Raw genomic sequence first — 27,250 nt, 5'->3', positions numbered from 1 at the left:
TCACATGTCAGGAAAACCTCTCCTTCCTCGTCCCTGTAGTTCAGGCGAGTCGTTTATTTACCAGTGCAATGCAAGGAGATGAACAAAGATAGATGTCCTTTTCTCTAATGTTTTGTGGAAGATGTTGAGGTGTGTTTAGATGCTGGGCTGTGTTGGTGGGAGTGTGCGTACACATACATACACCTACGTACGCACGCATCCTTTCCCCTGCAACAATATTCTGTCTTTCTTAGGGATCTACTTTCCCAGCTGTCGCTGTGTTAAACTGCTGTGTAATGCATTGCAACAAGCTTCTCCCAGCTCTTTTCAGCATTCCTGCAACGTTTCTTCTCATTCTTCAGTGAAGAGCAGTGGAACAGTGTGATCCTGAGTCAGAGCAGGAGCTGCTGAAATGGAATGAATTGAGTCCTTGGAGAACAGAACAGGCTTTAAGAAAAGGCGTAACTGAACCCCATTCTCGGCTAACTTCACCGGCAGTGCACTTGCAGTGCAAAGTCTTCTCTCTGCGCTTTGTCCTTGCCTTTCAGTTCCCTCTTCTTGGAGACCACTGGGTGCATCAGTGATCACAGGGTAAATTTGGTGCTTGCTGAACCCAGAAGCTGTAACAGTTCTGCTGCGAGCAGGGGATATATTTACATGACTTAAGTGTTTGCCGTTGTACCTGATTTTTCTTGTTCTAGTTTTACGTTTCCCACACCCACTTCTACTAAGGCCTTACTGCTTGGGCTTGCAGCCCTGCCGCTGTCCCAGGCCTGGGAAGTCTTTCAGTTCCCATAAAATAGTCTTTCAGTTCCCGGAGGCTTGTGCCTCCCGCTCCACCGGACTATTCCCTGCCAAGCCAGTGACCGAGCAGGGATGATCTGCATCATAAAAGCTGGTCTCAAGTTATTCACTCCCAGATTTTTATGAACATCTCGCACGTGGCCAGCACACACGAGTCCCCTAATTGAAACAAGTTGGTTGTTATAATAGTTATTTTTATGTGACTGCAGACGCTGATTTACTTTATGGACTCATGAGCTGTACAATTTGAGTTTAAAAGCCGCTTAATTTTAAAGGTATTTAAATGCTTAAAGAGAGACTATTATTTTTAATCTGAGAACTTCAAAGTGATTTCTTTTCCCTATAATTTGTTTTGTTGTTTCTGTTACAGAGAATGGGAAAAAAACCCTGCATTTGCAGAGACATTTTGTGCCACAGTAAATTTCAGACCAGAGCAAAGGTTTAATCAGAGCCACAAATCCTTTAAAATGAGTTTGTAATTAGCCCTTATGGCTACAGTTACACAGCCCTTAACTGGCTCTGCTACTGGAGAGGCCTCGTGCCCTGTGATTGGAGTTGTTATCTTAAAAGACCTGGAGTCAGGGGCTGTCCTCCCCGTTCTGGGGACTGTATTACGCTTTTGTTTCTCTGGTGCTGTGTTGATTTCGATGGAGTGACATTATTTCTGTTCCTTAGATTGGGTTTTGTAAAGGCGAGGGTAGAAATTTGCTCTCAGTTGATAAACAGCGAAAACTTAAGACATTTTATATTCACTGCATCTCACCAAGTTTTCAGATCAAAACAGGTCATACCTATTTTCAATTGACTGTACTGCTGGTAAGAGTAATAAACATTTGGAAACTGTTAGACGTTTCCTACTTTTGTGGACTTCTGCGGGGGGAACAGTGGAACTGAAAATTTTCTGCCAGGCTCCATGTGATATTTACCTGGATGTAAGGAAGGAATTGTCAAAGTCGAGACCCCTTTCAGTCATCACTAAGCAGCGAGTCGCACAAATACTTCTGCCTGGGACACTGAAGGTTAGCAAGGTGCGATGAGCTGCGTGGCAGGGATACAGATGGGGAGAGAACAGGGCAGGTGAGATGACCCTGTGAGCCCTGCTTCTTCCCCATCCAGTGATTTCCCTGGGAAAGGCTTTGTATTGGTTACCAGCCTCTCTGTCCTTCATTTCTTGGAAGGAAACTGCTGGCATGTGACCAGTAAACCTTCAAAACGAAATTGGATAGACATAGGGATAAATGGAATATTCAGACTTACAATTTGATGCTGACAAAAAAACTGTTGGGATGGATATTAAATCTCATGCTCCAGAGCTTTAATCAATCTCTAGGTTGGTCTCATCCTGATCTCCAGAAATTAATGGGGAATGGGGAGCAAGGAGGAGATTATTCCTCTGATCCTTATTTACAGATTTCCTGTGCTTGCTTTTGAATCAGCTGATGCTGTGCTTTGGCAGAGATGGGATGCAGAGCAAGACAGCCCTTGGGTCTCACCAGGCTGGCATTCTCTGCGTTGTTAATCATTGGCTTAAATGAAATAACTTGGTCGTGCCACTGGGCACTCCTGATGCGTGTGAGGAGGTAGGGATCTAACCGTGACTAATGAAGAGCAGATTACAGCACTTGTGTTTGCATGGCGGAGTCTGCTTCTCTGCAAATAGCCCTGTCGAGTTCCGTGGGGCTATGAGGAGTATAAAGCCCAATTCAGCATGAGCGGGGGCTCAGGAGCCTGCCCCTTGGTGCTCAGAAAGTGTGTGAAGATCTTTGGATGAAAGAAGCTGTATAAATGCAAAGAGGCTTTTTTATTGCTAGGCATTGCTTTAGCTTGCTAACTTTGTGTGACAGTAATGTGACGGGGTTTCTGATATAAGATCCTGCCTTGCTTTGCTCTCTGAAAGCTGTCGCTGCCATTTTTTGTTTTTCAAAGATGGAATTATTTTCCAGAGAATAAGTGTTTCTAATTGCATTTGAATTCCAGCATGAAAAATCACCTAGCTGGAGGCTTTTGCGAAAGCCTGAAGTACTTACTATTTTGTGTCTGTAGGTGTGAAGGATACTTTAAGTAATCCATTACTCCTTTCCTGTTCATTTACAAATGCAGCAAGGTCACAGCCTTCTCACCAAAATGTTTCAAATTGTTGAAATTGAATTTGGAAGAAGAGACAAAATAGTTTTCCTGTGTTTGTCTGTTCTTTCTGTAGCTGGATCTGTCGTGTTTTTTATTTTTGTCAATATAATGTGGATAAAAGTGTAGGATTCTCTTCGCTTCTAAGATCTGCTACGGCTGCGTTGCTACGGCTGGCAAGACCTGGGCCATCCACCCCGACTCTGCGTGCCCTGCCAAAATCTGCAGTGGCTGCACACGTGCTTCCCACCGCGTGCCTTGGAGGGGACAGCGGGTCCTGGGAGTGGGTCATGAGCAGGGAAGGGACAGCAGCCACCCCCCTCCCAGCAGGACAGGGCTGGGCTGGGCCCTGGAACAAGGTGCTGGGGTGCTGCTGGCCACACCGCTGTGCTGCTGGAAGGGAACGTGGCTGCATGACTTAGCATGACATAGCACACAGTTGGGAGATACACGTGAACGGCTTACGAGCCGTGTATGGCTGAGGAAACAGGTTTGTCCACGTGTGATCGCTCCTGTTGTCCTCCAGCCTCCGGGAGCCAGCATTCAGTCCCAGCAAAGGCAGGTATACGAAGTCTCCGCAGTGACGCTGCTGGCATACTTTATCTTCTGGAAAAGCCTCTCTGACCTTGATACTTGGCTTAAGTCCTGTTTTTCTAGGTATGAATTCCTTCCAGAACATAACTTGTTTTTGTTGTTTTCAAGTCCTCACAACTACAGCTTTTGCTGTTCTTGCTACCCATCTAAAGGTCAACACTTTTCAAATAAAATACTCCTCTAAGCTGCCAGGCTCGGTCCTTTCTGCTGCTGATCCGTCCCTCGAGTGAGCCTGTGTTGTCTCTGTTCCTGTGTTACAAAGGCACGGGGATCGAAGATCTTAACGGCCGTTCTCTGTTCTCGGCCTTGTACTGTACCCTTGTTTTACTTTTTTCATCTATTTCATTTTTTCTGTGTGCTTTTTCGTCTCAGTTGGGCTGCTACTTACTGGGAAACAGGGAGCCAATACTGGTGGTGTCCCAGGGAGAGGAGAGGGGCTTTGGCTCTGGGACGAAGGGGTGCCATATGAATGCTGCTGACTGAAGCCATCTCTGTTTTTCCTCCCCTGCAGGTGTGTTCTTCACCTTTCATACCTTTCACTTGGAGAACGGCCATGACTACCTCCTCATCACTGAAAATACCAGCTTTGCTCAGCCACTGAAGCAACTAACAGGCTCTCGGCTCCCTGCCCCGCTTAGTGCAGGGCTCTTTGGAAACTTCTCTGCTCAAATTCGCTTCATCTCAGACTTCTCCATGTCCTATGAGGGTTTCAACATCACTTTCTCAGGTAAGAAGAGGGGTGGACAAAGACTTAATTCTTTCTCTTTCCTTCCCATTTTTCTGCAACTCTTGGTTGGGAATCATTTTCTGTTGATGCAGTGCACGTGATTTGCGTCACTGACGGTCACATCTCTTATTACCCCAGTAAATCTTTGGTGCCTTCTCCCTCCTCACGCGGTCATCTTTTCTGCTCTGTTTATGGAGTTTCAGCTTGCGTTTTCTTGGGGTATGCTCAGCCCTCTTTCCTCCAGATGCCTGCCTTCTCTGTTTATCAGAGGAAAATCACTGCAGTAGGTACAGCATTTCCATTTCCAACATGGGAAGCTGGGACAGATGGGATCTTTTGGAAGGCAACGTTGAGCAATCTGGACTTCTTGGATAAGGAGCAAGGCAGAGCTGCTTGCTCCCATTGTCCGTCTGGTCTCTCTTTTTTCCTTTGGTTCATTGCTCCACTTGGATGCTCATCCAGTGACCCAGCCTCTGCAGCTGGCTTCAGCCTGTCCTAGATGTAACACGTGCCACCTGCAGCCTAGACCACATTTCCATGAGCCCACTGGCATTGCAGGGGAAGTGGAAACAGTATTTTCTCTTGCTGGGCTGCCTCTAATGATCTGCTGTAACAGCAGATGTAAGCAGACCTCCTGGGCCACATAGCAGGGTATCAAGGGTTGCGGGATTTTGCTCACTGCAGCAACCCTTCTTGCCCCTGCTGTGCCGGTGAAGATCTGGCTGTGTGCAAGCACCTTCTGATGCAGGCTTCAGCTGTTTGTGATTCTACAAAATACTGGCTTCTTCAAATGAAATTCCAGATTTTCAGGAGTTGTCAATGAAAAGTAGCATGTGCATGCTGCTATTGGAGAGAGACTCAAATAAGGGCACATTTGCCTGTGCCGAACAGATCATCGCACTTGTAAATAATCGCTTTGTGTGGGTAATCTCCAGTTGAAGTGCGCAAGGTGTTTAACTGTGTCCTTTAACCTGAAGTCCTACAAACGGCTGCCGAAGCGTTTGCCTGTGCATGCATTTCAGAAAATGTAATCTTTACTGCCTGAGTGCCCCGACAAACTGTTCTGTAAAACAATCAGTTACTGGACAAAAGCTTATCATATTGCTGCTGTTCTTTTCTGTATCTCAGCATATGTTTTAGTCCTGAGGGCAACAGCTGCAGATTCAGCCTGCTGGCGTGGAAGAGAAGTGACCGGTTTTATTGTGGAGCTCGGTGCTGATGTGCTCGCTGTCTCTGAAAGGCAGGGCTGTTGCCATAGATGCAGATAAAACCTGCTGCACTGAGAGAACTGGTTCCCGATACCTTTGTTCTGGCCTCTGAAGTCAGGGATTTGCGTATGAGACTCTGTGCAAACTAGTCAGAAAGTTTCCAATAACTTTCATTTTGATGGGGGGAAAATGGCTTTTTGCCTTAAAAAATTGCCTCAAATTATCTAATTATTACTATTATTTTTAATGGTTTGGGGACTTCTTTCTTGGAAAATGAAAATGGGAGTCAATTATATTTTTAGCTTCCTTTAGATATATATGTACGTACTATGTACTTTCCAGGTCTGTTATTTTTCAAAAAATAACCCTCAAAACAGGTTTCCTTCAAAATGTTCTGTGGTCAAAGACGTACATTTGGCTATTAGCCATAATGCTACATGACCTTTCATTTAGCAGCAGCGTAAATGTTCTCTTGCGTTCCCCAAGCAGGATGCTGCGTTCATTCAGTCTTAGGGTTAGTAATGTAGAGGCAACAGAAATCTCATCTGGATCAATTCATCTTCATTTGACTAAACCAGAAGGAAAATGAGAAATTCCCATTGTGTTTTGTCACCACTGGGGTCACTTTCTTGTTTGTCCGACAACAGCAACAGAAAATGAGACCTGTTGTATTTTGAGTTGGTTTAAATCAAGATCCTGGCGACACCCTGGGGGCTGCATATTGAGAGTGAAACCCAAGTTGGTCTTCATGGCTCCAACAGGACGTACGTCTTGCATGGATGCTTCCTGCAGCTGCATCAAAACTCAGAGCTCTCTCCTCATCCTCGTGTTCAGGGACTGGGGTACCCTCACTGGGGAGTACGAGGTGTCACCCTGCCGTTCCGTAAATGTCCGTTTGTCCCCTGTAGAGTATGATCTGGAGCCCTGTGACGAGCCGGAGGTCCCAGCCTACAGCATCAGAAAGGGCCTGCAGTTCGGAGTGGGGGACGTCCTCACCTTTTCCTGCTTCCCTGGCTACCGGCTGGAGGGTGCATCCCGCATCACCTGCCTCGGGGGGAGACGGCGTGTGTGGAGTTCGCCTCTGCCAAGGTGTGTTGGTAGGTGGTCATGTGCTTTCATTTTGCTTGGTTGGTTGCGCTGTGCTGGATCGTTTTGGTGGGCAGGGATGGGTGGCATCCCCCAGGATGGCATCTTTCAGCTCGCAGGGTGGTTGGTGCAGGGATGGGGGAGAGGGAGCTGGGATGAGCTTTCAGCCCTGCACCTCTGTGTGGGGACAGGAGGGACAGGCAGAGGGCTGTTGGAGCGCACCACGTGTGTAGCAGACTGGGTCACACACGCCAGCAGAAGCCCTGTGTCTCTGCAGCCCATCCACAGTGCTGCGGTCGAGCCCCGGGGATCGTACAAGCAAATGAATCGCGAGCTGTGGGAGACCTATCATCCTGTTTGGGATAGTTTCTGTAAAACAGCATGGTTTTAATGCCGTCCTCCCTTTGAATGTGAGTGTTGTAAAACTTAATAGTCCAGACGTGAAAGCTGCTTCTGGGTGGGTGATCTTAAGCAATGCAAGTTCCACGTTAGTATGGATGTCTCTGGGAAACCCCCTCTGGCTTTTACCTTTTCCTTATCCTCCAGGGGTTCCTCACACCTTACGCCTTTCCCTTCCTCTCCTCCTAATCATTGCAAGTCCTTTTTGCAATCCCTCCAGCCATTATTTATACTAATAAATAAATCTAAGGATAGAGGAGAGGAGAAATCCATCTGCAACACTGAGCTAGTCTCTGGCTGTCGTCCCTGATGCAGATGGGCTCCGGTCAGTCTTGTCTAGCAAGGTCTGCAGAGCACCCCCCGCCCAGCTCACGGTGCCCTCCAAGCGTAACGGTTAGCGTAAAAGAACAAAAGTAGCAGCGTGCTAAAGCAAGAAAGCAGAAAGGAAGAAGGATGCTTCAGGCCTTTGTAAAAAGATGTAGCATATTTTTTTGTTGTACAGTTTAGTAAGTAGGAAACTACCGAGTGCTCTGCTGCTGCCCGGCTCACCCAGAGCCATGAAGGATTCACTCAAATCAGGCAGACCAGATCTCTTACCTGTTTGCACTCTGGCAAAGCCTGCTAGGTAGATTTTCCTGATCTGTGTTAGTGACCTTTGAGGGCCATTGCAAAGAGAGCATCCCAGCAAGAGCCAGTCTGCTTTGTCAGTCTGTTGAGTCATGTCATGCTGAATGCATTTCCCAGCCCTGCTTAATGCTTAGGTCACAGGGTTGCATCATCCTGCTGTGACAAGCAGCCTCTTCAGGGCATGAATAATAATCAGGTTGCAGAGAACGCTAATCAGGGGAATAGAAATCAAAAAGAAGCGTAACAAAGCTTTAAACTTGATCCTCAAACATCATCACTAAGTGGACACACTGGCTTCCATTTACCAATTCCCTACTGCACCTGGCTTTGAATTAGTGTGTTGGTTTTATAATAATGGGTCAAATTCTCTGTCTGGTGATTTGCACAGCGCTGTCGTGGCAGGGTGACAGCTTTGTCCACAACATCCCTGCTGCACACTCGAGATCTGTGTGCTCGCCCTGGGTATAGATGGATATCGGAGACTTGTCCATTAAGATCGCAGGGGATTTAACTGGTTTTGCCAGACAACCCAGACACTGTATTCAATTCCTGTTCTAGAGATGGGTCTGGAGAGGAACGGGAGCAGTTTGTTCCTTTGGCCAACCCCTCTCTCCAGGGTAGGAACGCTCCCCGCCGACTGCTACTTCAGACCGGATCCCAAGCGGTGATGTCTCCAACATCATCCCTGGGTAACCTGTGCTAAAGTGAATGTCCTGCTTTTCATACGTGGCAAGAGAGGAGGAGAAAGTCTCCTCCAAAGTACCTCCTCTCGGTCTATCTGCTGCTGCTTCCTTACTTAACCCTCATGCTTTATTGGAGGGTGAGCAGAGGTGGCAGAGGCAGTGCAGAAAGCTGCACGTGCACCGTGGTGGTTTTGCTCAGCTCCAGCAACTTTGTATGCTGCGAAGGACTCATGGAGACGAGGCAGAGCTAGCTAATCAGAAAAGCTGTTTTCAGGGCAAGTTGGAGTGACTCTCCCCAGCCATGCATGCAAAACACCAGGACTCAAAGGAACAGGGAGCCAGTGTTTTACAGCTGAAAATCTTTCAGGGTAAATAGGCCGAGAAAACAAGGACTCGTGGTTTGCTCATGTGGGAGCTAATCAGTGAGTAACGAAAAATCCTAAACACGTGGTGGTTGCAAGGCAGATTTACATGTGTTGAGGGATTGTGTATATATGTAGCAAACAGGCTGCAAGGGTCCTAGCTGAAATCAGGCACTCAGACAAGGCAGCAACTGCTGGCAGCAGGCGTCCTCTAAGGAGGACAGCCTTTGGATGCCGTTTTGCAAGTAGGGCCTCAAGCTGTGTGTGAGTGTTGTGGACTTTTGCTTCCTGCCTGTGATAACAGCAGGTAAGAGCTCATTTTCACGTTGTCCCGTGAGCTCTGGTGGAGCTCAGTGCTACCACAGTAGTGCTGCATCTCGCGCTCAGATGCACTTGAATGTCTGTTCGCTACTTCATGTAGTGAAGATATGCCCATAGCAGTCCTGTTATACTCACTGTGGCATGTTCGTATGAGCGAGAGATTGTGTCCGTAAAAGCTTGCAATTAAAATACATAAAATACAGAGGTGAAGGATGGTTGTTGCTGTTTTCCAGAAGCATTCAACTGTGATCTCCTGACATCCAAGATAGGTCAAACCTCCAAAGCGCCATCCTCTTCCTTCTCTAAGGAGGATGATTCTGCCAAGCTTTGAGTCACACAAATCTTCTAAATTCAAATTTGGCTCAAAATCAAATGCTGTTTACACTATGCAGAGTAGAAAAGGAAGCAGGTCTGGTGAAGGAGCAGAGAAGTCTTACTAGAAGAATATAATGGAACAGGGACGGACTGCAGGTGGTAGTGAATAACAACAGGGAAGGGACTCCCTTATTTCCTTCCTTCCTGATTTCCTTCCTTCTAAAATCATGGCCGTTTATAACCTGCAATAGGATGTAAACTCATCTCAGGGAAGGGAGAAACAATTGCAGTAACATTAACTACCCCGGCCCTTCCAGTTCCCTGAGCAAGAGGTATATAGGGATTCCCACGTCAGCGTCTCCTCTGTCCCCAGCCCCTGTCTTTTTGAACCGGAAGGGTCAGTTTTGTCTATGCCACAGAAAAACCTGAGCCCACTGTGGTTCTTTGAGTGGCATTTTGGGAGGAAACAAAGATATGTAAATTTGAGCTAGTTTCTGAAACTGAGAGTCAAAAGCATCTCTGGTTTTCTCTCTTTTTCTAATGGGAATGGATGTAATTCTTAGCTGCAAAGCTGGGAAGAAAAAAAGTGCAGGGAGCAAGGGACAAGAGGTCCTTCAAAATACTGTCAAATGATGAACTGGAGAGCTGAGGGCAGCATTAACAACAAATAAGGTCAGATTTTGCCCTCAGCTTTCAGGAAATTATTTGGGGAAGATTCTGAAATTCAGACATAGCTTTATCATTTGTAATTATTTGGAAGTTTCAAAGTATCTTTCTGCACAAAGAGCTCTGGCACTTGCAACACATTGGTACCAGCAATCAGTGGTGTGCTGTGTTGGCTGTTGAATGAATAGCATGATTTTTATATACTATATATAGGTATAGAGTGAGCTTTGTATAAATATGGAAAAGACTTTAAATATTGCAATCTAATATTTATTTTTTTTTACTTTCCTTCTGGTTCATTAATCAGGAAGGAACATGAGCACAGGCACTGTTTCGAGCAGGTGATGGCTTTCCAGGGATTTTGGAATGTTTTTCTGAATTGGGTCCCAAGATAGCTTTTGAGCACGCCGACTTTCTGTGACTCAGTTTCCCTATCCATACAAGGAGAGGATATTAATCTTTCTTGTAAGGCACCTGAAGTTTAATGGTGATAGAAGTGCTATTAAGTATTGCTTTGTTTACTGACTGCACTTGGAAATAGAGTCCATGGATGTGTTAGCAGATGGGTATAGGAAGGAGTGAGCATCTGTGGCCATTTGGAGGAATCACCTGCATGTGTTGTATGGCTAGAATATACATGTGGTTATTAAAATGTGGTTTTGTGTCTTTATATAGCTGAATGTGGTTCATCTGTAACTGGAACTCAAGGTGTTCTGCTGTCCCCCAACTATCCAATAAACTATAACAACAACCACGAGTGCATCTACTCCATCCAGACCCAGCCAGGAAAGGGCATCCAGCTGAAAGCCAGGACTTTTGAACTGGAGGCAGGAGATGTCCTCAAGGTAATTCTTCTGTCTCTAGCAATGAAGCACTACCGTGCTGCTAATGAGAGCGAGATCTGAAAGGGAGGTGATGTTCTAAAATTTTAATGGAGTTAGCCGAGACTAATCTCTGGAGAATGCTGCCCAGGCAGTGCTGACAGTGCAGTGGTAATCTCTGGAAGAGTCTCATACTAGGAATTGAACTGACATCCCCCAAGAAGCCCTTCACAGGGCTGCTGTAACACGTAGTCACTGCTGTGTCGTTAAGTGACTGGCACGGCCGCGTTGAAGAGAGCAGCAAAATTCCCACGGACCAGACTGAACTTCAGGCAGGGCAGCTGGGCTAGAACGTTGTCTGTGTGTATCCCCTCTAACGTTAGAGCAAGACACGAGACATGCTATACATCTGTGAAACAATATCTTCTAGCCCAGGGACACTGCCTGATCTGCGTTTGTCACTGCTGTGCGTTAGTTTGCTGCGCTTAAAAACATACTGTGTAATTTTCAGGAATCAGCACCTCTGAATGTCACCAGCTCATAGCAGTCTCTGGCAGCAGCACTAAGGCAATAGTGAGTGTCCTTTGCACTTCAGCCTAGCTGATTATTTGAGGCTTCAGTCTGCAAATGGATGCGTAAACAAATTCTGTGTCCATTAAAAATGTAGATATCTTTGCCATATCAGTGCACCTTCTGCTGTGAAGTCTTCCCTGAGATTGAGAGATTTGTTGGAATGCCAGGGGTTCTTCCTTTGTAGCTAAACGTCAGTTCTTATCTGCATAGTTGTACAGGGGAAACTGTTAACACATGAGGAAGCGTGAGGTTCTTGGCATTATTTTTGTGGTTTTTAAGAATCAAGGCTGATTTGTCCCAAAAAGGGGTTTATTTAAATGCGGAACTCCAGACTCAACCTCTTCAGCATTCCCATACTCAGCCTTAGATTAATCTATATTTACAAGTTTCAGGACTCTCTATAGAAGGAGACAAATCCAGGCTGAGTTTCTATTAACCACAAAGAAATGGTTTTGTAGGAGGCATTAATATTACAAGATGTGTGCTGCTGTGCTAAGCCATCTTCCCAGAGAACTCTCTCCTTATTTAAGTGCCATACTTCTGCACCGTGCGATAGGTGTAATACACATATTTTCAGCCCACAAATGACTGGAAAGAGAGAGAGATTTGCAGCTAATGCAAAGAATATACTTGTGAAAGAAACAATGTTCTCTCAACAGGTTTGTCATCAACTTCTCATCTGCTCCTGAGGAAAGTTACTGTCAATCTCCACTAGTGAGAAGTTGCTCTTTATCCTCATAGAGAATCACGCTATCTAAAAGAAAGAAAAAAGACCTTTTGAGTTTTGTTAAATAATAGCGGGGTCAAGACACATCTGTGAGTCACTGTAGGGAGAAAATGTTTTTCCCAGTAGCTGTGCTGCACCTTTGGAAAGAGAGCTTCGTTCAGAAAACGCAGCCCTGAGTGCAAGTATAAGCTCAGGTGTAAGGAGAAGGATGCGAATCCTCCGGGGTATGAATCCTGCTCCTCAGATGAGCAGCATCGTGAAGTCTCGTCAAGGCAGACTCCTAGTTGGGATGATTTCACTGGCTTCAAAGGACCTGTCCCTGTTCGTACTCATGGACGATTTGGTCCCTGAAGTAGCAAACAAAATACGTTTTCCAGTATGTGTTTCTTGTTCCTCCCAGGTCTATGACGGCAGCAATAGCTCTGCTCGCCTGCTGGGCTCCTTTACCCGCTCCGAAATGCTTGGCACCAGCATAAACAGCACTTCCAGCAGCATGTGGCTCGAGTTCATCACCAACAGCGAGAACACAAGTAAAGGCTTTGAGCTGCAGTTTTCTAGTAAGTCTAGGCCCGTGTGCCTGTGAAGTGGGAATCTGAGGTGTAATGGTGTATTTTTGCGTTACAGTTGCGTGACCAGAGGAAACAGTCCTTCCCATAAAGATCTTGTAGTCTGAAGTGGAATTGGAGTGGGGGAGATGATTATGCCGGCAAACCTTTTCTGTTGTGAATGAGGCAGTGGTGACACAGAAACTTTGGATTGAAGCTGAGATACCAGATTTCTGGGATCTCGTTCAAATATTAATTAAAAAAATACTAATTTTCAATATGGTGTTTTTCTCTCCAGCAAACGATTTTAAGAAGAAAATATTAATATGATCTTGTGTTAATATCTCCTGGCTGTTAAATATCTGATGAAAACAGATGCTGTTTCTCCCGCTCCAGGTTTTGAACTCATTAAATGCGAGGACCCTGGCATCCCGCAGTTTGGCTACAAGGTCCGCGATGAGGGACACTTTGCTGGCAGCTCTGTATCCTTTAGCTGTGACCCTGGCTATAGCCTGCGAGGCAGCAGGGTGCTGGTCTGCCTGACCGGGGAGCGGAGAGCTTGGGATCAACCCCTGCCAACCTGTGTAGGTGAGACAACTCTTGCTTTTAAAACGTCCTCTAACAAGTACTTTGCTTGTGGGCATCACACTGAACGCCCTTTCTTCCTCCTTTGCTAATACATATGACATTAACTCTAATATTGATAACACCCATCTGCATTAATAAAGACCATGATAAGGATACTGTGTAAGGCATCTTCAGATTGACAGCACTGGTCTCTGCACAGCTTCTACAAGCAGTCTTACCATGGAACACTGTGCCCTGAGCAGAGATTTGACAAGGTTTCTTGCTTCACTGCAAGGAGACTACTGCTTTTCCAGTCCTTGTCCTTTCGCTTGAACGTGTTAAACAGAGTGGCACTTTCTGGTAATGGCAGACATCAACGTGTGTCCAGGCGTTTGACAGTCATGTTTCTTTGAGAGTTACATGACATCTGATTCCAGATCCTCAGACGTTTTAATTCCCTCAGTCTTTTCTTAGCAAAGTCCTGAGTTCCCTTTTACCTGTAGCTCTCCAGAAGGTTGTCTTCTTGCTTGGAAAATTCTGATATTAAGTTTTGTGTATCTAAATGAAGTGCTGTTGGTCTGTTACTTGACAACTTCATAATCAGCCAGTGTTTCCAGGACACGGTGAAGTTCTTACAGACTTAGTCCTCTGAGAGATCTCAGCAACCAGAAGGCTGCTTTCATGTTTATAAGTCATGTGCTCAGACATTGGCACTCTGTATTCTCCCATGAGTTAGGACCATTCTTTATGTGGTGACTCTCTGCTGAATTTTAGCCTTGATTATTGAGGTAAAAAGAGAAATTTCTGTGATTTATACATCTTCTTAACCTTTACCCTATTTGCTATACATATATTACATATGAATGGTCGTGTCTGTGTGAGCACGTGGAAACTTACAGAATTTTAATGGATACGTTATGAAAACGTATTCAAAATCCTCACGTTCTTTTGAGGTTCGTTTAGCAGATACATACGTTGGCTTCTTCATTTTATCACGCTGTTGAATCATTAAGACTTTTGGCAGATACAGGCAGAAGAATTGAGCTCTTTCACCCCACGTGTGTGAATCAGGTAAAGCAGGATGCTGGCAGGCTCTGCCTTTATTCACTACAAAGTCAGAAAGGTGGAGGGAAGCTTTGACAGGATGTCAGGTGTTAGGAATGCGCACAGAAGTGCAGAGTTAGTCTGATAACTCAGTTTTTTAGCTGAATTAAATGACTCTCTTTTATCTTTGTTTTGTAGGCTTTAAGAATCTCTTTAAATGGCAAGAAATACTCCCTGTTGTATTCGTAGGATGAGATTTGCATTGTTGCCAAGTGAGAACCGTAATATGTCATAAATCTTCTTGCTAACCCATATGTTTGTTTCAGCTGAGTGTGGGGGTACTATCAAAGGAGAGTCATCAGGACGGATACTGTCTCCCGGCTACCCAACACCCTACGATCATAATCTGAATTGTATTTGGACAATAGAGGCAGAAGCTGGTTGCACAATAGGGTGAGTTGGGCCAGGTTGTTGTAGCTTGTTTTTCTTTCCATGTACAGCTTATTTTTCCAGAAGTAGATCAATAATTATGTGAGGCAAGTAGAGAGAATGCCTTGTCACTTTGAGAGTCCCAAATGAAGGAACAAAGGCTGCTTTATCTCCTTGCCAGGTTGGACAGAAGCGCCATCGCTTCTCCTTTCTCTTAAGCTTTTTAGCCCTGGGTGGCCTGTGCCAGTAACAGCTATTGTGCCATGGGTGGTGAAGCCAGATTATTTGCTATTGCTGCCTGTGGTATTACAGTATGAAAATAACATCCAAGAGTTTTTACGGCATGTACAATGGAAGTGCTTTTCACCCCTCTCCTTAATGGGGTGTATTCAGAAACAAACCTTTTCCACCAGATCAGTGTTTAATTTCCCAACAAAGTTTGACGTGTGTCCAAGTGACATAATACTAAAATGAGGACATATATATAAAATTGCTTGGAAGATCACATCCCAGGAAAGGATAAATGGAAGGCAGTTATGGGTTTGGTTCATCTCCCATTCATGCTGCCAGAGTAAACTAACACTGAAAGGGATGAGCTCTGTCACGTTACCTTTGTGAGAATGAACGGTCAGGTGTGATGGTCCCCAGATGTGAGTGGACAGCTGGAAAACTGAGACCGCAGCTCTTAGCCTTCATCTTCTCATTGCATTGTTTTATTGTTTTAATAATAAATAGAACAGATACAGTGTAATTATCCTCCCAAAGGAAGGACTTAAGGTGGTTTCTAAACATCTGGTCTGTACAGAGACCCAGGACTGTTTTCTCCTCCTGCTCCTCTGACTTCTCTTTTTGTTCTGTTGCCACTTTGCTGTTGGAAAATGGCTGTTTGAAATGTAATTTGTTTATAAGTTATGTGAATTCAGCAGTTTGGTAAGCATGGTATTGAGAACATTTGGCTCATAAAGTTAGTGCAGTCACCAGCAGAACCCAGGCAGTTTCTTGCTCTGTGGTACTTCATCTGTGATCCCTGCTGCTTAACCACTGTTCCCATGCTGAAGTTTGCCCAAGCCATTGCAGTACTGCTCTGTGTGCACCTACATATTCTAGTCCAGCTAAAGCCATCTTCGACAGAAAACTGAAGTATATTGGCAAGTAAAGTTTTTGCCAAGTGATGGGACTTGAGGGGGAGAAATGTAGATTATGAGGTCTATTCAACAATAATCTTCTTTTCCCATGATCTCCCATCATAATTTCTAGTGCTTGTTAGCTGGTGTGTCAGCCCCGTTTCTGTGCTGACCCGAGACCCGTTGCTGTTCCAGTCCTGCACTCCTTCCTTGCCAGTGTCCTTTTGTCTTCGCTGTAGCTTCCTTGCTGCATCAGCACTCATCATCTCTTCAGTGGAGACTGTTAATCATGTTGAGCTCTATGGTGCTTTTAGTCAATGGATTTATGCTGGAGATAGGTCTGGTCCAGTATTTTAATTTTTACTTAATGCAGAAATTCCCACCATTAGCTCAGTATGGTTCAATAATGGATGGTTTCTGGTATGAACACAGGAGAAAGAGCATAGCCAATGCAGCTTAATTCCTGCACAGGCAACTTCCAGTTGAAGTCTCCTCGTTTTTTTCATTCTCCTGTAAAAGATTCTGACGAATCCGAAGATTCTTATAGGACAAATTAGCCATGAGACCCCCTCTTCTCCCTCTCCCCCCCCACCCAAAGTGTAAGAGACTGCTTCAGCAAGTGAACTGTACTCACACCTGTGATCCCTCTCTGCTTCTGTAAGAGCGCTCAGACGAGCGGGGCTCTAGGCTTGCGTGTGCAGGACCAGCCAGAGGCTCGGAAGGCACCGAGACTGAAATGAACTGATGCCAGGCAGTAGTACGGTAATATACCTTGTGACCCTTCCTTTCATCAGAGATGAAAGCTCCATTCTTCTGTTCCTTTATTTGGCAGCTCAAACAGAACAGATGATCTCTGGGTAGCTGAGAGCACATTTTCAGCAACTTCATTTTTATGGTAATCCATTGGAAAAATAATCCTCTTCACGCATGATACAATTGTATAAAGCTCTCATTTATAACTTACATTAAAATTAATCACCAAAGCTTTTTGAATAAAGCTGTATCTGCACAGAACGAGGGGAAGGAAAGATAGAAAAATTAGTCTGTACATCATTGCCATGAAAGTTGAAAGGTTGCACTTTGAGAGAGGATTAATTTTGTGCATGTGCAAACACACACATGCACACGCACATAAAATTACAACTAAAATGACTTGTCTTATCTGTGAGACTCTGGGGAGAGAAAGAAGAAGTGGGAGGGTGTACTGGAAAATGAACGGAACTTGCCTTCGAGTACTGCTTGCACAGCTGAGAGCAGTGAATACACAGTTAGGAGTGGCAGTGACATTTTATTGTATAGCAGTGATCTCAGTGTCATAAGAGGGTTTAATGATACTGCTAATCCTAGTTTAATGGATGGTGCTGTATTGACAGGTTCCATTTTTCACATTCTCATCTAGAAATATAAGTGAGAATATTGGGATGTTCCAGTTTGCTTCCTTGGAGATTTCTAGGGACATAACACTTAACAGCTTTTACGTTTGGGAACCCTCTCTGGGCGACAGGGAGCCAGCGGGCGGCCCTGCAAACTGCTGTTAGCGCGAAAGGCCTGCGGCTTTGCTGCAAGCTGAGTGGGCATTACCAGTGTGCCCAGCTGCGTTCAGCCGCTGAAGCCAGCTCCAGCTGGGAGCCCAGCCTCTTGCGCAGCAGAGCCAGGCTGGGGCGGCCAGAGCTTGGGTGGGGAACGTTAGCAGAGAGAGCCCCAGGGTGGTGAGCCCAGGTGTGGAGGGGCTTTCTGAAGAGCTGGGACTAAATGCCTCACCAAAGATTGTGGAGATTGTCAGTGCAGAGCTGGTCTCTCCTCCTCTCTGCTCCTTGCTAAGCTGGAAGAACTTTCTCTCTGTCACATACATATATAACCACAATTCCTAATTTGCTTTTTGCTGTATTTTCATGCATGTAATTGGGATTGTCAGAGTGAAAGAATAAAACTCTCTTCCTCGCCATTGTCTGCTAAAGCAGTGTCTCTGTCTTGTCTTAAATGAAGCCCTGCTGGGTCTAGAAGCAGGCTGATAGAAAAATCATGCTGTTTGGTTACAGATGTGCCTGTTGATTTACTCCAGAGCATACCAGTTTTCTTAATAAAATCAGCTATCCCAATAGACTCCTGAACCAACTGGCGTTGGACAACCTGTGCCTTGCCACTGTGTCATGGTTATCATGCTAAGGCTTTCTCCTCACGGTGAAGCCTTGCCTGCAAGTTGTTTCTTAAAAATAAATGAGGGCGGTGAGTTGCTGTAGGCAGCCTTGGTCCCACGGGGAGCTGGTGGTGAGCTCTCCCCAGCGGTGGCAGCTCCAGGCTGTCCCCCCGCCCCAGGTCAGTCTCTGCCAGCATCTACCTGTTCCCAAGGTCTTCAGCAGTGAGTTTTCTCTGGCAGTTTTGGCTAATGAGAACCAGTTAGCCTGAGAGCAAACGTAATCAGGCCAACGCACTTGTGGAGAACGGCTCTGCTATGATCTGTTCTTATTTTCCTCGAGTCTAGCTTTTTTTTCCTCTTTGCTCAAGGTCTCTGCTAGGTAGATTTATGATTCGGCTCTTTTGGTTTCTGTCGGATTCTGTGGACGTCATTTTGTTGCTGAGTACACTGCAGTGTTGGGTGGTTGGTTTTTTTTCCCTTTTGTGCTTCTACCAGATTTATTTATGTTTGCCCCGGATAAATGGGAAAGCAGCCAAGCGAATGCTTCCTTGTTTTCCTCCGTGGGCTGTCAGGGTTTTAAGCACAATACCCAATTGTTTTATTTTTTGCAAATTTTTCTCAGTACAGTTTATAGATTTCTGTCCCCGTTTCAAACTGGCGTGCCTCGAGTTACCCCGTGTTAGCCTGATGTCATTGTGTCAGATGGTATTTCCGCCACTGATAACGTGGCAATGAAAAACAGAGGCAATTAAATGCCTTCTCTTCAGTTGGCATTTTAAGTGCAGGAGCGAAAGGGACTGAACCCTGACATATCGCAGCCTTTAGTTGTTAACTCCCTTGGGTTAACAATAATAATGACAGTACCTTATGCTTAGTACCATAAGAAGTACTTATGGTACTTCTGATCTTGGAAGATCCCAAAGCTCTTGGAAAAGCCTGGATTCATCTGCTTCGCATCCTTCCACAGCAGAGGTTGGTTTGGTGGGGAGAAGCGCAGTGTTATACCCCCCCAGCCCAGGGTGGGAAGAGGAGCATCCTACCAGGCATTGATGTTGGGACCAAGTTTGTCCTGTCCCAGAGTGCCACCAGGCCTCTCCTGGGCATAGAATCATGGAATCATTAAAGCTGGAAAAGACCTCTAGGATCCTCTAGTGCAACCATCAACCCAGCACCTCCACGCCTACTAAACCACGTCCCGAAGTGCCACATCTACACATTTTTTGAACTCCTCCAGGGACAGTGACTCCATCACCTCTCTGGGCAGCCTGTTCCAACACTTGACCACCCTTTCAGTAAAGAAATTTTTCCTAATATCCAGTCAGGGAACTTGAAGGGACCTGAAGGGAACCAGGGCATGAAGGGAACTTCTGGCCTTCTCCCATCCCCTTAGGTCCATCGCTGGTACAGGCTCAGGAGTTAATTTCTTCACCACGATGACTCCTGCCAGCATCTTGGGCTTTCCCTGGGGAACTTGCTGTGGAAGTGCCAAACAGGCATAGCCCTGTTTTAGTTTAAAAGCAGAAGATGAGAGCTCCGAGGAGTACTGCTGCAGGCAGTTCAGGACTAAGGAGCATTTGCTGCGCTCGCTGAAGGCCTTGCAGCCTTCTCTCCAGGGCAGACAAAACTATAAAATACAGAGAGTAAGGAAAAGAAATCTGCATTCAGAGCATCGGAATAAATACCTCGTTGAGAGCACAATGTAATTTCATTGCCAGCTTCCACTTTCTTAATTTTTCTTTTCTCTCCCTTCCCTTCCTGCTAGGGATTTTGGAGAGCTGCGTCGTGCTGCCTCACTTTTTCTTTATTTCTTGCTGAAGTTATTCTGTTAGCTGATCTAGATACAGTTTTGCAATATCCAGAATTTTGTAAAACAAGTCAAAATCCTCGGAGGTGCTGCAATCCAGCATTCAGAATTTGTACCCACCTGTTTGCCACCCTCCCACACACCCTCTTCTGCCCCTTTTTATTAACCTCCAGGGCAGTTAACACCTGGTAAGGGTTTCTTTTCCAGCATGATGCTGTTTTAATTAAGAGTGGTGTTGGTTGTTTCCTTTCCGTTTTTTCCCCCGATACACAAGATTAGCTTGGTGCCAGGAGCAAATTCTTTGATCTGAGTGCAGGTAACAAAAATCAGTGCATTTTATCAGTAGATGCTGGCTCTTGACAATAAACTGTTCCTTGCAGGACACCAAAAAAAGCAAAAGGACAGCCAGGGTGGTTGGTGTGTGGAGCATAGGGGCAATGTGTGAATTGGATGAATATATGTAAGTTGTCTGAAGGGACCCCGGCACAGTTTCTGCTAATTCGCTTTTTAGAATAAGTTTCTCAATATTTCTGCGTTTATCTGTTACAGAGCTCAGTGAAACTACGGACAAAGCCCCATCCTCTCTTTCACAGCCCCTGTATCCCTCTGCTACAGGTTTCCTATATGTCCTTGACTGAGCCTTTTGTCTGTGTGACAGCTACTCGTTGCAATGTCTGAGCACCTTGGGTGTAAAACCAACTGTGATATTCTGGCTAGGGACATTTCCACTGCCCCCGATGGGCTTTTGGACCTTTACCTTGTTCCTCAAGATTTTTAGGAGAGATTAGTAATTTTGTTCACTCAGGAGAGAACACCAGAAAGGACCCAGCTTTTCAGAAAACATATTAGTATCCGTGACTCAGTTGTTTTTTGTTTATGGCTGTGTTTTATTAGGGAGGCATGCGACTAAGGTTTTGGGTTTTATAGACAGATGAAATTTGGTAGAGGGCTAAAGTACTTTGTCCAAGCTGAGTTGCAGATAACAGGAGAGAACACGTGCCTTGTGGGCCAAGCTGCCTTAGGTTGGTACCAATCATATTTCTGATCCTTTCAGGAAAAAAGGCAGAGCTCAGTTTGTGGTCTGACTTCCAGTTCATTTTGCCACACAGGCTCCATTTCATGGTTTTCCACACTGAGGAGTTCCACGATGTGCTGAGGATCTGGGATGGTCCGGTGGAGAATGGCATCCTCCTAAAGGAGATGAGCGGGTCCATCTTACCCGGCGATGTCCACAGTACTTTCAACTCTGTCATCCTTCAGTTCAACACTGATTTCTTCACAAGCAAGCAGGGCTTTGCTGTTCAGTTTTCAGGTAGGCTTTACATGGTTTCTTCACCATTGTCCAAACCTGGCTTTGCTGATAAGTGATTTCCGGTCTATCTGCAAGCTACTGATGCTGAGCAAATGACATTGTATTGAACACGATAGCAGGAACTGTGTGGTCTTCCAGCCATTTGTGCTCTACTGCGTTTGGGTACAGTCTCTGCAAATAGAGAAACACTCTTGTATTTTGTGCTTGCAATGCAGGTGAATTCTGTGCTCCCCTCTGCTACAGTCACCTTCACAGTGGTGATCTTGGCAGCAAGATGTAGAGCAGTACATTGTAGAATACACAAGAAGGCATTACGGATATTTTCCACCACATTCCCACAGGTCCCTTAGAGACACCAGTATGCGGGCAACTTCCCACAGGTGTTCTGCGAGCACTTGGTCAGTGATCTCTGAAAACCAAGTCTATTTAAAATCCCTCAAATTGGATCCCCTGAGATGCAGATCACAAAAAGCTCTGTCGGCTGTGGGGATGTCATTGCTAGCAGCAGCACTACCTGTAATGCAACTGCAATCTGTCGTTGCCTGAGTCCTGGCGACCGTTACCTAAGGCTTGGCCTTGCAAACACTTTAATTTCAATTATATTAGGGTAATACATTTCAACATGCACACACAGGTTTCCAGGACGCAGGCCTTCACTGACATGTCCAGTAACCAGCCAGCAGATGCCTATTTTGGAGATGATAGTAAACAGGGAGGCTGTTGGGTGAATGATGATATGACCTTCCTGAGACTCAGACACATCTGAACATCAGAGCTCATTCTGTGTCTCCCAAGTTTTTGCCCATAGCTTTCTGTTTGGGGTGCCCTGCATGGCCGGGAGAGCAGGCTAGCTCTTTGGGAAGAGTTTGTGCTGGGTACAAGACCTTCTGGGATGGCCAAGACAGAGGGAGAGCTTTGTGTCACCCAGCACAGCTCTGCCGTCCTCTTTCTTTGCCAGGCTTGTGTCTCAGCCTGCCAGGAAGGACCAGACTGGGCCGCTAACTTCAGTTGCACAGAAGGAGAGAGAAGGATTTCCTCTGGCCCTTTTAAGAAGAGCTTTCTCTAAACCGGCTAGGTGTAACAGCCTCTCATCAACTTAGCAGGAAATAAGCTCTGCTCCGCAGCCTGATACGGAGCTGGTCTTTATTGAACGCTTCTGCTCAAAGCCTTTGTTCACAAGGTGTGACAAAGTAGTCAGACCTAAGCTCAGAAGTATACGGTTTTGGATCTTGTGAACTTTAATGATCTATATAAGCTTGCAAAACTTCTATTACCCCGGGATTTTCTATACTGTTAAGTTGTTGTAGTGTTGACAGACCTTGAGCGCAGTCAGCGGTGAAGCTGTGCTGCCTGCCCCCAGCTGAGAAGAAGCTGAGGGGGTCATCTCATGCCTCAAAGGGATGCAGCAGCGAGACTGGGGGGGAAACACGTGCATTTCTAAAAGGTCAGGCTTGATGCTGCACAGGGCTAAAGGCTAAATTGCTCTGCCACTCAGGGGAAGTGAAAAGTGCTAGCGGATTAGTTTATTTTGCAGCATGTGTCTGACACAGAATTCTATAAAAATGCCGTGTAAGATCAGTGGATGTCTGGACTTATTAAGTAAACATGCATGTGCACAATTATACATCAAACTTGCACTCTGTGTAGTGCACTTGAACTTGCCATTCCCCAGAGCCTTTACCAGCTGGAGTGGCAGATGCTCAGTGCAAAGTAAAAGCCAGTTTTTGTGTATGTGGCAACTTTAAGGGATACTGAAGGAGGAGAGATGAAGAATGAAGCCATTGCTTGGATATCTGTTTAAGGACAGAGTCTAAGTACAGCCGGTATTAAAGCCTATATTAAATATAAATATATATATATTAAATATATATTTTTAATACTCTTCAGTTTCTACTGCCACTTCCTGCAATGACCCAGGAATTCCCCAGAATGGGAGCCGGAGTGGTGACAGCAAAGAGGCAGGTGACTCCATCGTCTTCCAGTGTAATCCAGGATACGCTCTGCAAGGGGAGGCCAAAATCACTTGTGTGCAGATTGAGAACAGATTTTTCTGGCAACCAGACCCTCCCTCCTGCATAGGTATGAGCACACATCCATCCTCCCATGGCACTGCTTCCCTGCCTTGTTTCATTGCAAGACTTCTGTATCTGACGGGGGTGAGTCCCACCTGGTTTGAAGAGGTGTACGACAAGGTGTATATGTCTTGGGTAGCTGCCTCGTAGAACTACTTTTTAGGTTTATCCCCAGAGTGTCTGGGACAACGAGAATCTAGTTCATGCTGGAAGCTCATAGGACATACTGCAATGTAAGTGATGGTATTTAACCTGACAAGTCAAAATTAAAGGCTTCTTTAAAACTCAGGCTGGTAGAGAGGATTGGGGTCATGGGTGAATAATTTCTGCATGAGGAGACAGCAAATTCTGTCACAAGAAAGAACTATCTGACATTTTCTTTGAGTTCATAAGGTAATAAAAGAAGCTCATAAAAGTGATTCTTTTTAATATGTCTGGAACACATAAAAATAGTCATGCTAAGCACATAAGAGCAATAAACATCAAATTTGCTGGCCAGTTAAATGCTAGCCACAAATTACTTATCCTGTAACCTTCATTCCTGTTTATGCACTGTTATCCAAAGCAAGAAAAATCAGTTAATTCTGTTTCTAACATCTGATTTAATGCCAGCTAGGAAATTTCTACAGCATACACAGGATTTATGCTCCCCGCAGGATGACTTGGTTCCTGAATGACTATCTTGATGATCTAGTGTGGCACCCTCTCAGCCTGATAAGAGACAGTCCTTTTAGTCTTCCCGGAGCTATAACTAAATCATGTTGTTGCACGTCATGCCCATCTCATCATTCTCCTGTTGAGTTTTCTTTCACACCAGAAGCTGGGCTCTCAGTCCTTTTCAGAGAAATGTAGCCAGTGCCTTAATCTTGGTGTGAGATGAATTCCCATGAGTCGTCTCCAGTTTGACGTGGAGATACTGTGTTAGGTCCTTTTTGAACAGAAGTCTGGCAGTCTTGTTTTGGGAGTCATAAGCTCGGTGAAAAAGCTGAAAGCACTGTCTTGCTCCTTACCTCTATTCAGTGACAAAGGATTTGGAGGAATAATCAGTAGCCAAATAATACCAGTTTTATGGTTACTGTGTAACAGGCTGCCTAGTTAGAGCTGAATTGGAAAATGGAGTTTAATTTAGGGCTTGGATTTTATGTTTGTATTTAGCATTTCAAATGTATTTTCACATCTTTATTGTACAACTGCAGTCCCTAAATAATGTGGGCTGAACTGGAACCTCGGCTGAAACAACCCCCAGAGGTCTGGGGTATTTGAAGTCTGCATCCTGACCCAGCTCCAAACAGCTATGGCTTGGACCACTTTCTACTTTAAATCCTTTGGAGACTATGGGTTGGATTTTCAAAGAAATCAGAGGGTGTTGAACAGTCGTCTCCCTTAGGCTTTTCAAAAATGAGTCTGTATACTTTAGTTTCTTCCTGAATTTTCCCTGACTTTACAGTCTGGAAGAGGAACGCACCCTAAAGGTTAAGATTAAGGTAGATGGACACAGAATAGATGCTTCTGGTTCTTCCAAGTTACTTGTGCATGACCTTCAGCTAAACTTCACTGTCTGTGCTGTGATTTCCTTGTCTATTCGAGAGGGATAACAGTTCTCAGTGCCTGCAAATGGACTTGATTGAAGAACTTGCATTTGGGCCTTGGAGAAGGGTCTCTAGTTTAATCTCTACTGTGATCTTTATAGAACAGCCCCACTACATTTTACCTGGTATCTGGAGATTCTTGTGTATTTGCAGGGCTTTATAAAAGCCCACAAGATATACACACGTGCTCGCTCCTTCATGGAAGATCCTTCCAAGATTTGTTCTCTCCCATGCTAGGTCATTTCCTGCTCGGTGTTGGCTGTAGGCTGGTTAGTGTCAGACACCTGGGTTTAACACAGACTGTGCTCCCCTCTCTCTCGCCCCATCCCAAATCTGGGAGGACTGATCTGAGCAATGGGGGGAATCTTAGAGCATCGACCCTCATGAAGAGACTGCAGAGAGGCCGACAGTAATAAATCAATTGTGAATATTTCCCACAGTGGAAATATATGCAGGCACTTTCAGCCTTAAAACAGTAATAATGGATTTTTCAATCAGCTTGGCATTTAATGTGTTGGTGACTGTAATAAACACGAACAAGCCATTAGACCCAGACAACATGTTTTCACTTATTTAGCAACCATCCAGACTTTGACCAGGAGTTGCCTAAATAAACGCAACAGAAAAGCATAAAGCATCTCTCTCTCCTTCTGGTTGCTCACTTAGATACGAAGATTGTAATAGTAGCTACGGCTCTGTTTCTGTGTGTGCTACCCTGTCTGGAGTAACAGAGCCCTCATCTCTGCTAGGGCCGCTGCAAGCTCTTGTAACACATATCTTACTGTCAGCCAGCCTTGCAAACTGCCTCTCTGCCCCTTATCTATCCCTCTCTCTCACCCCCCCTCCCCTTCCTGCATCTCATCTACTCTTTTTTAAGTTTCTGTAAGACAAAGCCTCATCCCTTTGCCTGATTGCCTTCCAGCTCCCTGTGGAGGTATCTTGACAGGACCGGCAGGAGTGATCTTGTCCCCGCAGTACCCGGAGCCCTACCCGCCGGGGAAGGAGTGTGACTGGAAGCTGACCGTCTCTCCTGATTATGTCATTGCCCTGGTGTTTAATACGTGCGTACCCGAGAGCTCTTTGGTTCCCCTTCTGTAGCTGCCTGCGGGGATGGGCGGGGGTGCCAGTGGTGGGGCACTGCCTGGGTGAACTGGGTCTGCTTGGGGGTCCTTTCCTCTCTGAAGGAACCGAACCAAACCTGGTAGGGCTGTCCCATAGTCCTGGGTAATCTGTTCTCAGACGTTACCTTAATTTGGGAGAAGATGCACGTACGTCAACTGCAGCTCCTCTTCGATACACCCATGGTTTTACAGAACGTAACCATGTAACTGGTGCAGCATAGGAAGCCCCTGCAGCAACACTGGCTTATGCTTTGGTGCTCTTGACTGTAACACCAGTCCTTGAATCCTGACATATGGAAGAGAGACAGAAATGTCCTGTACTTAGCTGAGGAGCTGTTTTGGGGCAGCAGCAGTCTCTCAGCTGTGTAGTTGTACAGCCCATCAAGACCACAGTCTCTGTTGTTCTCCAGGGGCTGCTGTAGCATGCTCATACTTCAAGCACTCTTCCTTTGGCTTTGCAGCTTCAGTTTGGAGCCGGGCTATGATTTCCTTCATATCTACGATGGACCCGATTCACTCAGCCCCCTGATCGGAAGCTTTTATGGCTCCCAGCTACCCGAGAGGATAGAGAGCAGCAGTAACAACCTCTTCCTTGCTTTCCGAAGCGATGCATCAGTCAGCAACACTGGATTTGTCATTGACTACACAGGTAAGAGCTGTCCGGGGGTGCACCTGGCCCAGCTGACTCAGCAAATACGTGGGATTTTACGTGCACTTGTTCTGAGGTTCAACCGCCCAGCTGAACCAAATGGGAAAAGCTCTAGAAACTGTGGAAACCTCTTCAGGCAGTAATCCTGCTGTCTGTTTTGCTACCACCAAAGCTGATGAGGAGGCACAGGAGAGAAAATTGGGAGTTGAAGAGAGGGGATCCTGTAGGCTGGCAGAAGAGCCAGGATGCATAAGGTAGATAAGAGCAGCATAAAAGGACTGTTATGTGGCTGAGGATCAGTCACATGTAGCTGCTTCTGTGTGGGGCCCTCATTAACAGAGAAGAAAGCTTTTACATCTTTCTGGTTTTTGATTTTTTTTCCTTTAAAGAAAATCAAGGGAGATTCCCAGAAAATATATAGTTATATACAGGCTGTATTCTGTATAATCTTTCTTGCTCCACGCTGAATTTAAATAGTTCTGTCTTCTCCTTAGTGAGCAGAACATGCCGCTTCATTGCAGATTTGAGCTTTCAGTGTACTAGAGAGTGCTGAACTGTTAACTGGTTATTAGGAATACTGCTCGTTGCCATGGATTTAAGGTTTATTCTTAGGGGCAAGAACGGCTTTGTCCAAGAAAAGGAGGTGCAGACATACCTATCCAATATGGGATCTCGGTCTGAATTTTTGATACTGTCATTCACGAGTGTACCAAATGATTGAGTGGCTGTGTGTAGAGGCGAGGATCACGGAGGTGGATGCTCAGCTCTCTTCAGTCAGTGGAGCTCTGCTGCAATCTGTGCATTTTGCTTCACTTAAGATTCTAAAGCATCTACTTAAAAA

General features: G+C 45.5%; 1 protein-coding gene across 1 annotated transcript in view; it reads left to right on the top strand.

Moving 5' to 3' along the window:
- Window positions 1–27,250, top strand: part of CSMD2 (CUB and Sushi multiple domains 2) — a 313,890-nt gene that overhangs the window by 200,435 nt on the left and 86,205 nt on the right. The window contains 10 exon segments of the mRNA XM_072885005.1: window positions 4,013–4,228; window positions 6,345–6,533; window positions 10,571–10,740; window positions 12,417–12,573; window positions 12,958–13,149; window positions 14,499–14,625; window positions 20,776–20,978; window positions 22,866–23,057; window positions 25,562–25,700; window positions 26,222–26,409. Coding sequence (XP_072741106.1) covers window positions 4,013–4,228; window positions 6,345–6,533; window positions 10,571–10,740; window positions 12,417–12,573; window positions 12,958–13,149; window positions 14,499–14,625; window positions 20,776–20,978; window positions 22,866–23,057; window positions 25,562–25,700; window positions 26,222–26,409 — 1,773 coding nt within the window.

This window comes from Ciconia boyciana, chromosome 21, assembly GCF_034638445.1.
Source record: "Ciconia boyciana chromosome 21, ASM3463844v1, whole genome shotgun sequence".
Classification (NCBI taxonomy): domain Eukaryota; kingdom Metazoa; phylum Chordata; class Aves; order Ciconiiformes; family Ciconiidae; genus Ciconia; species Ciconia boyciana.
This window is presented reverse-complemented; position numbering and strand designations above follow the sequence as displayed.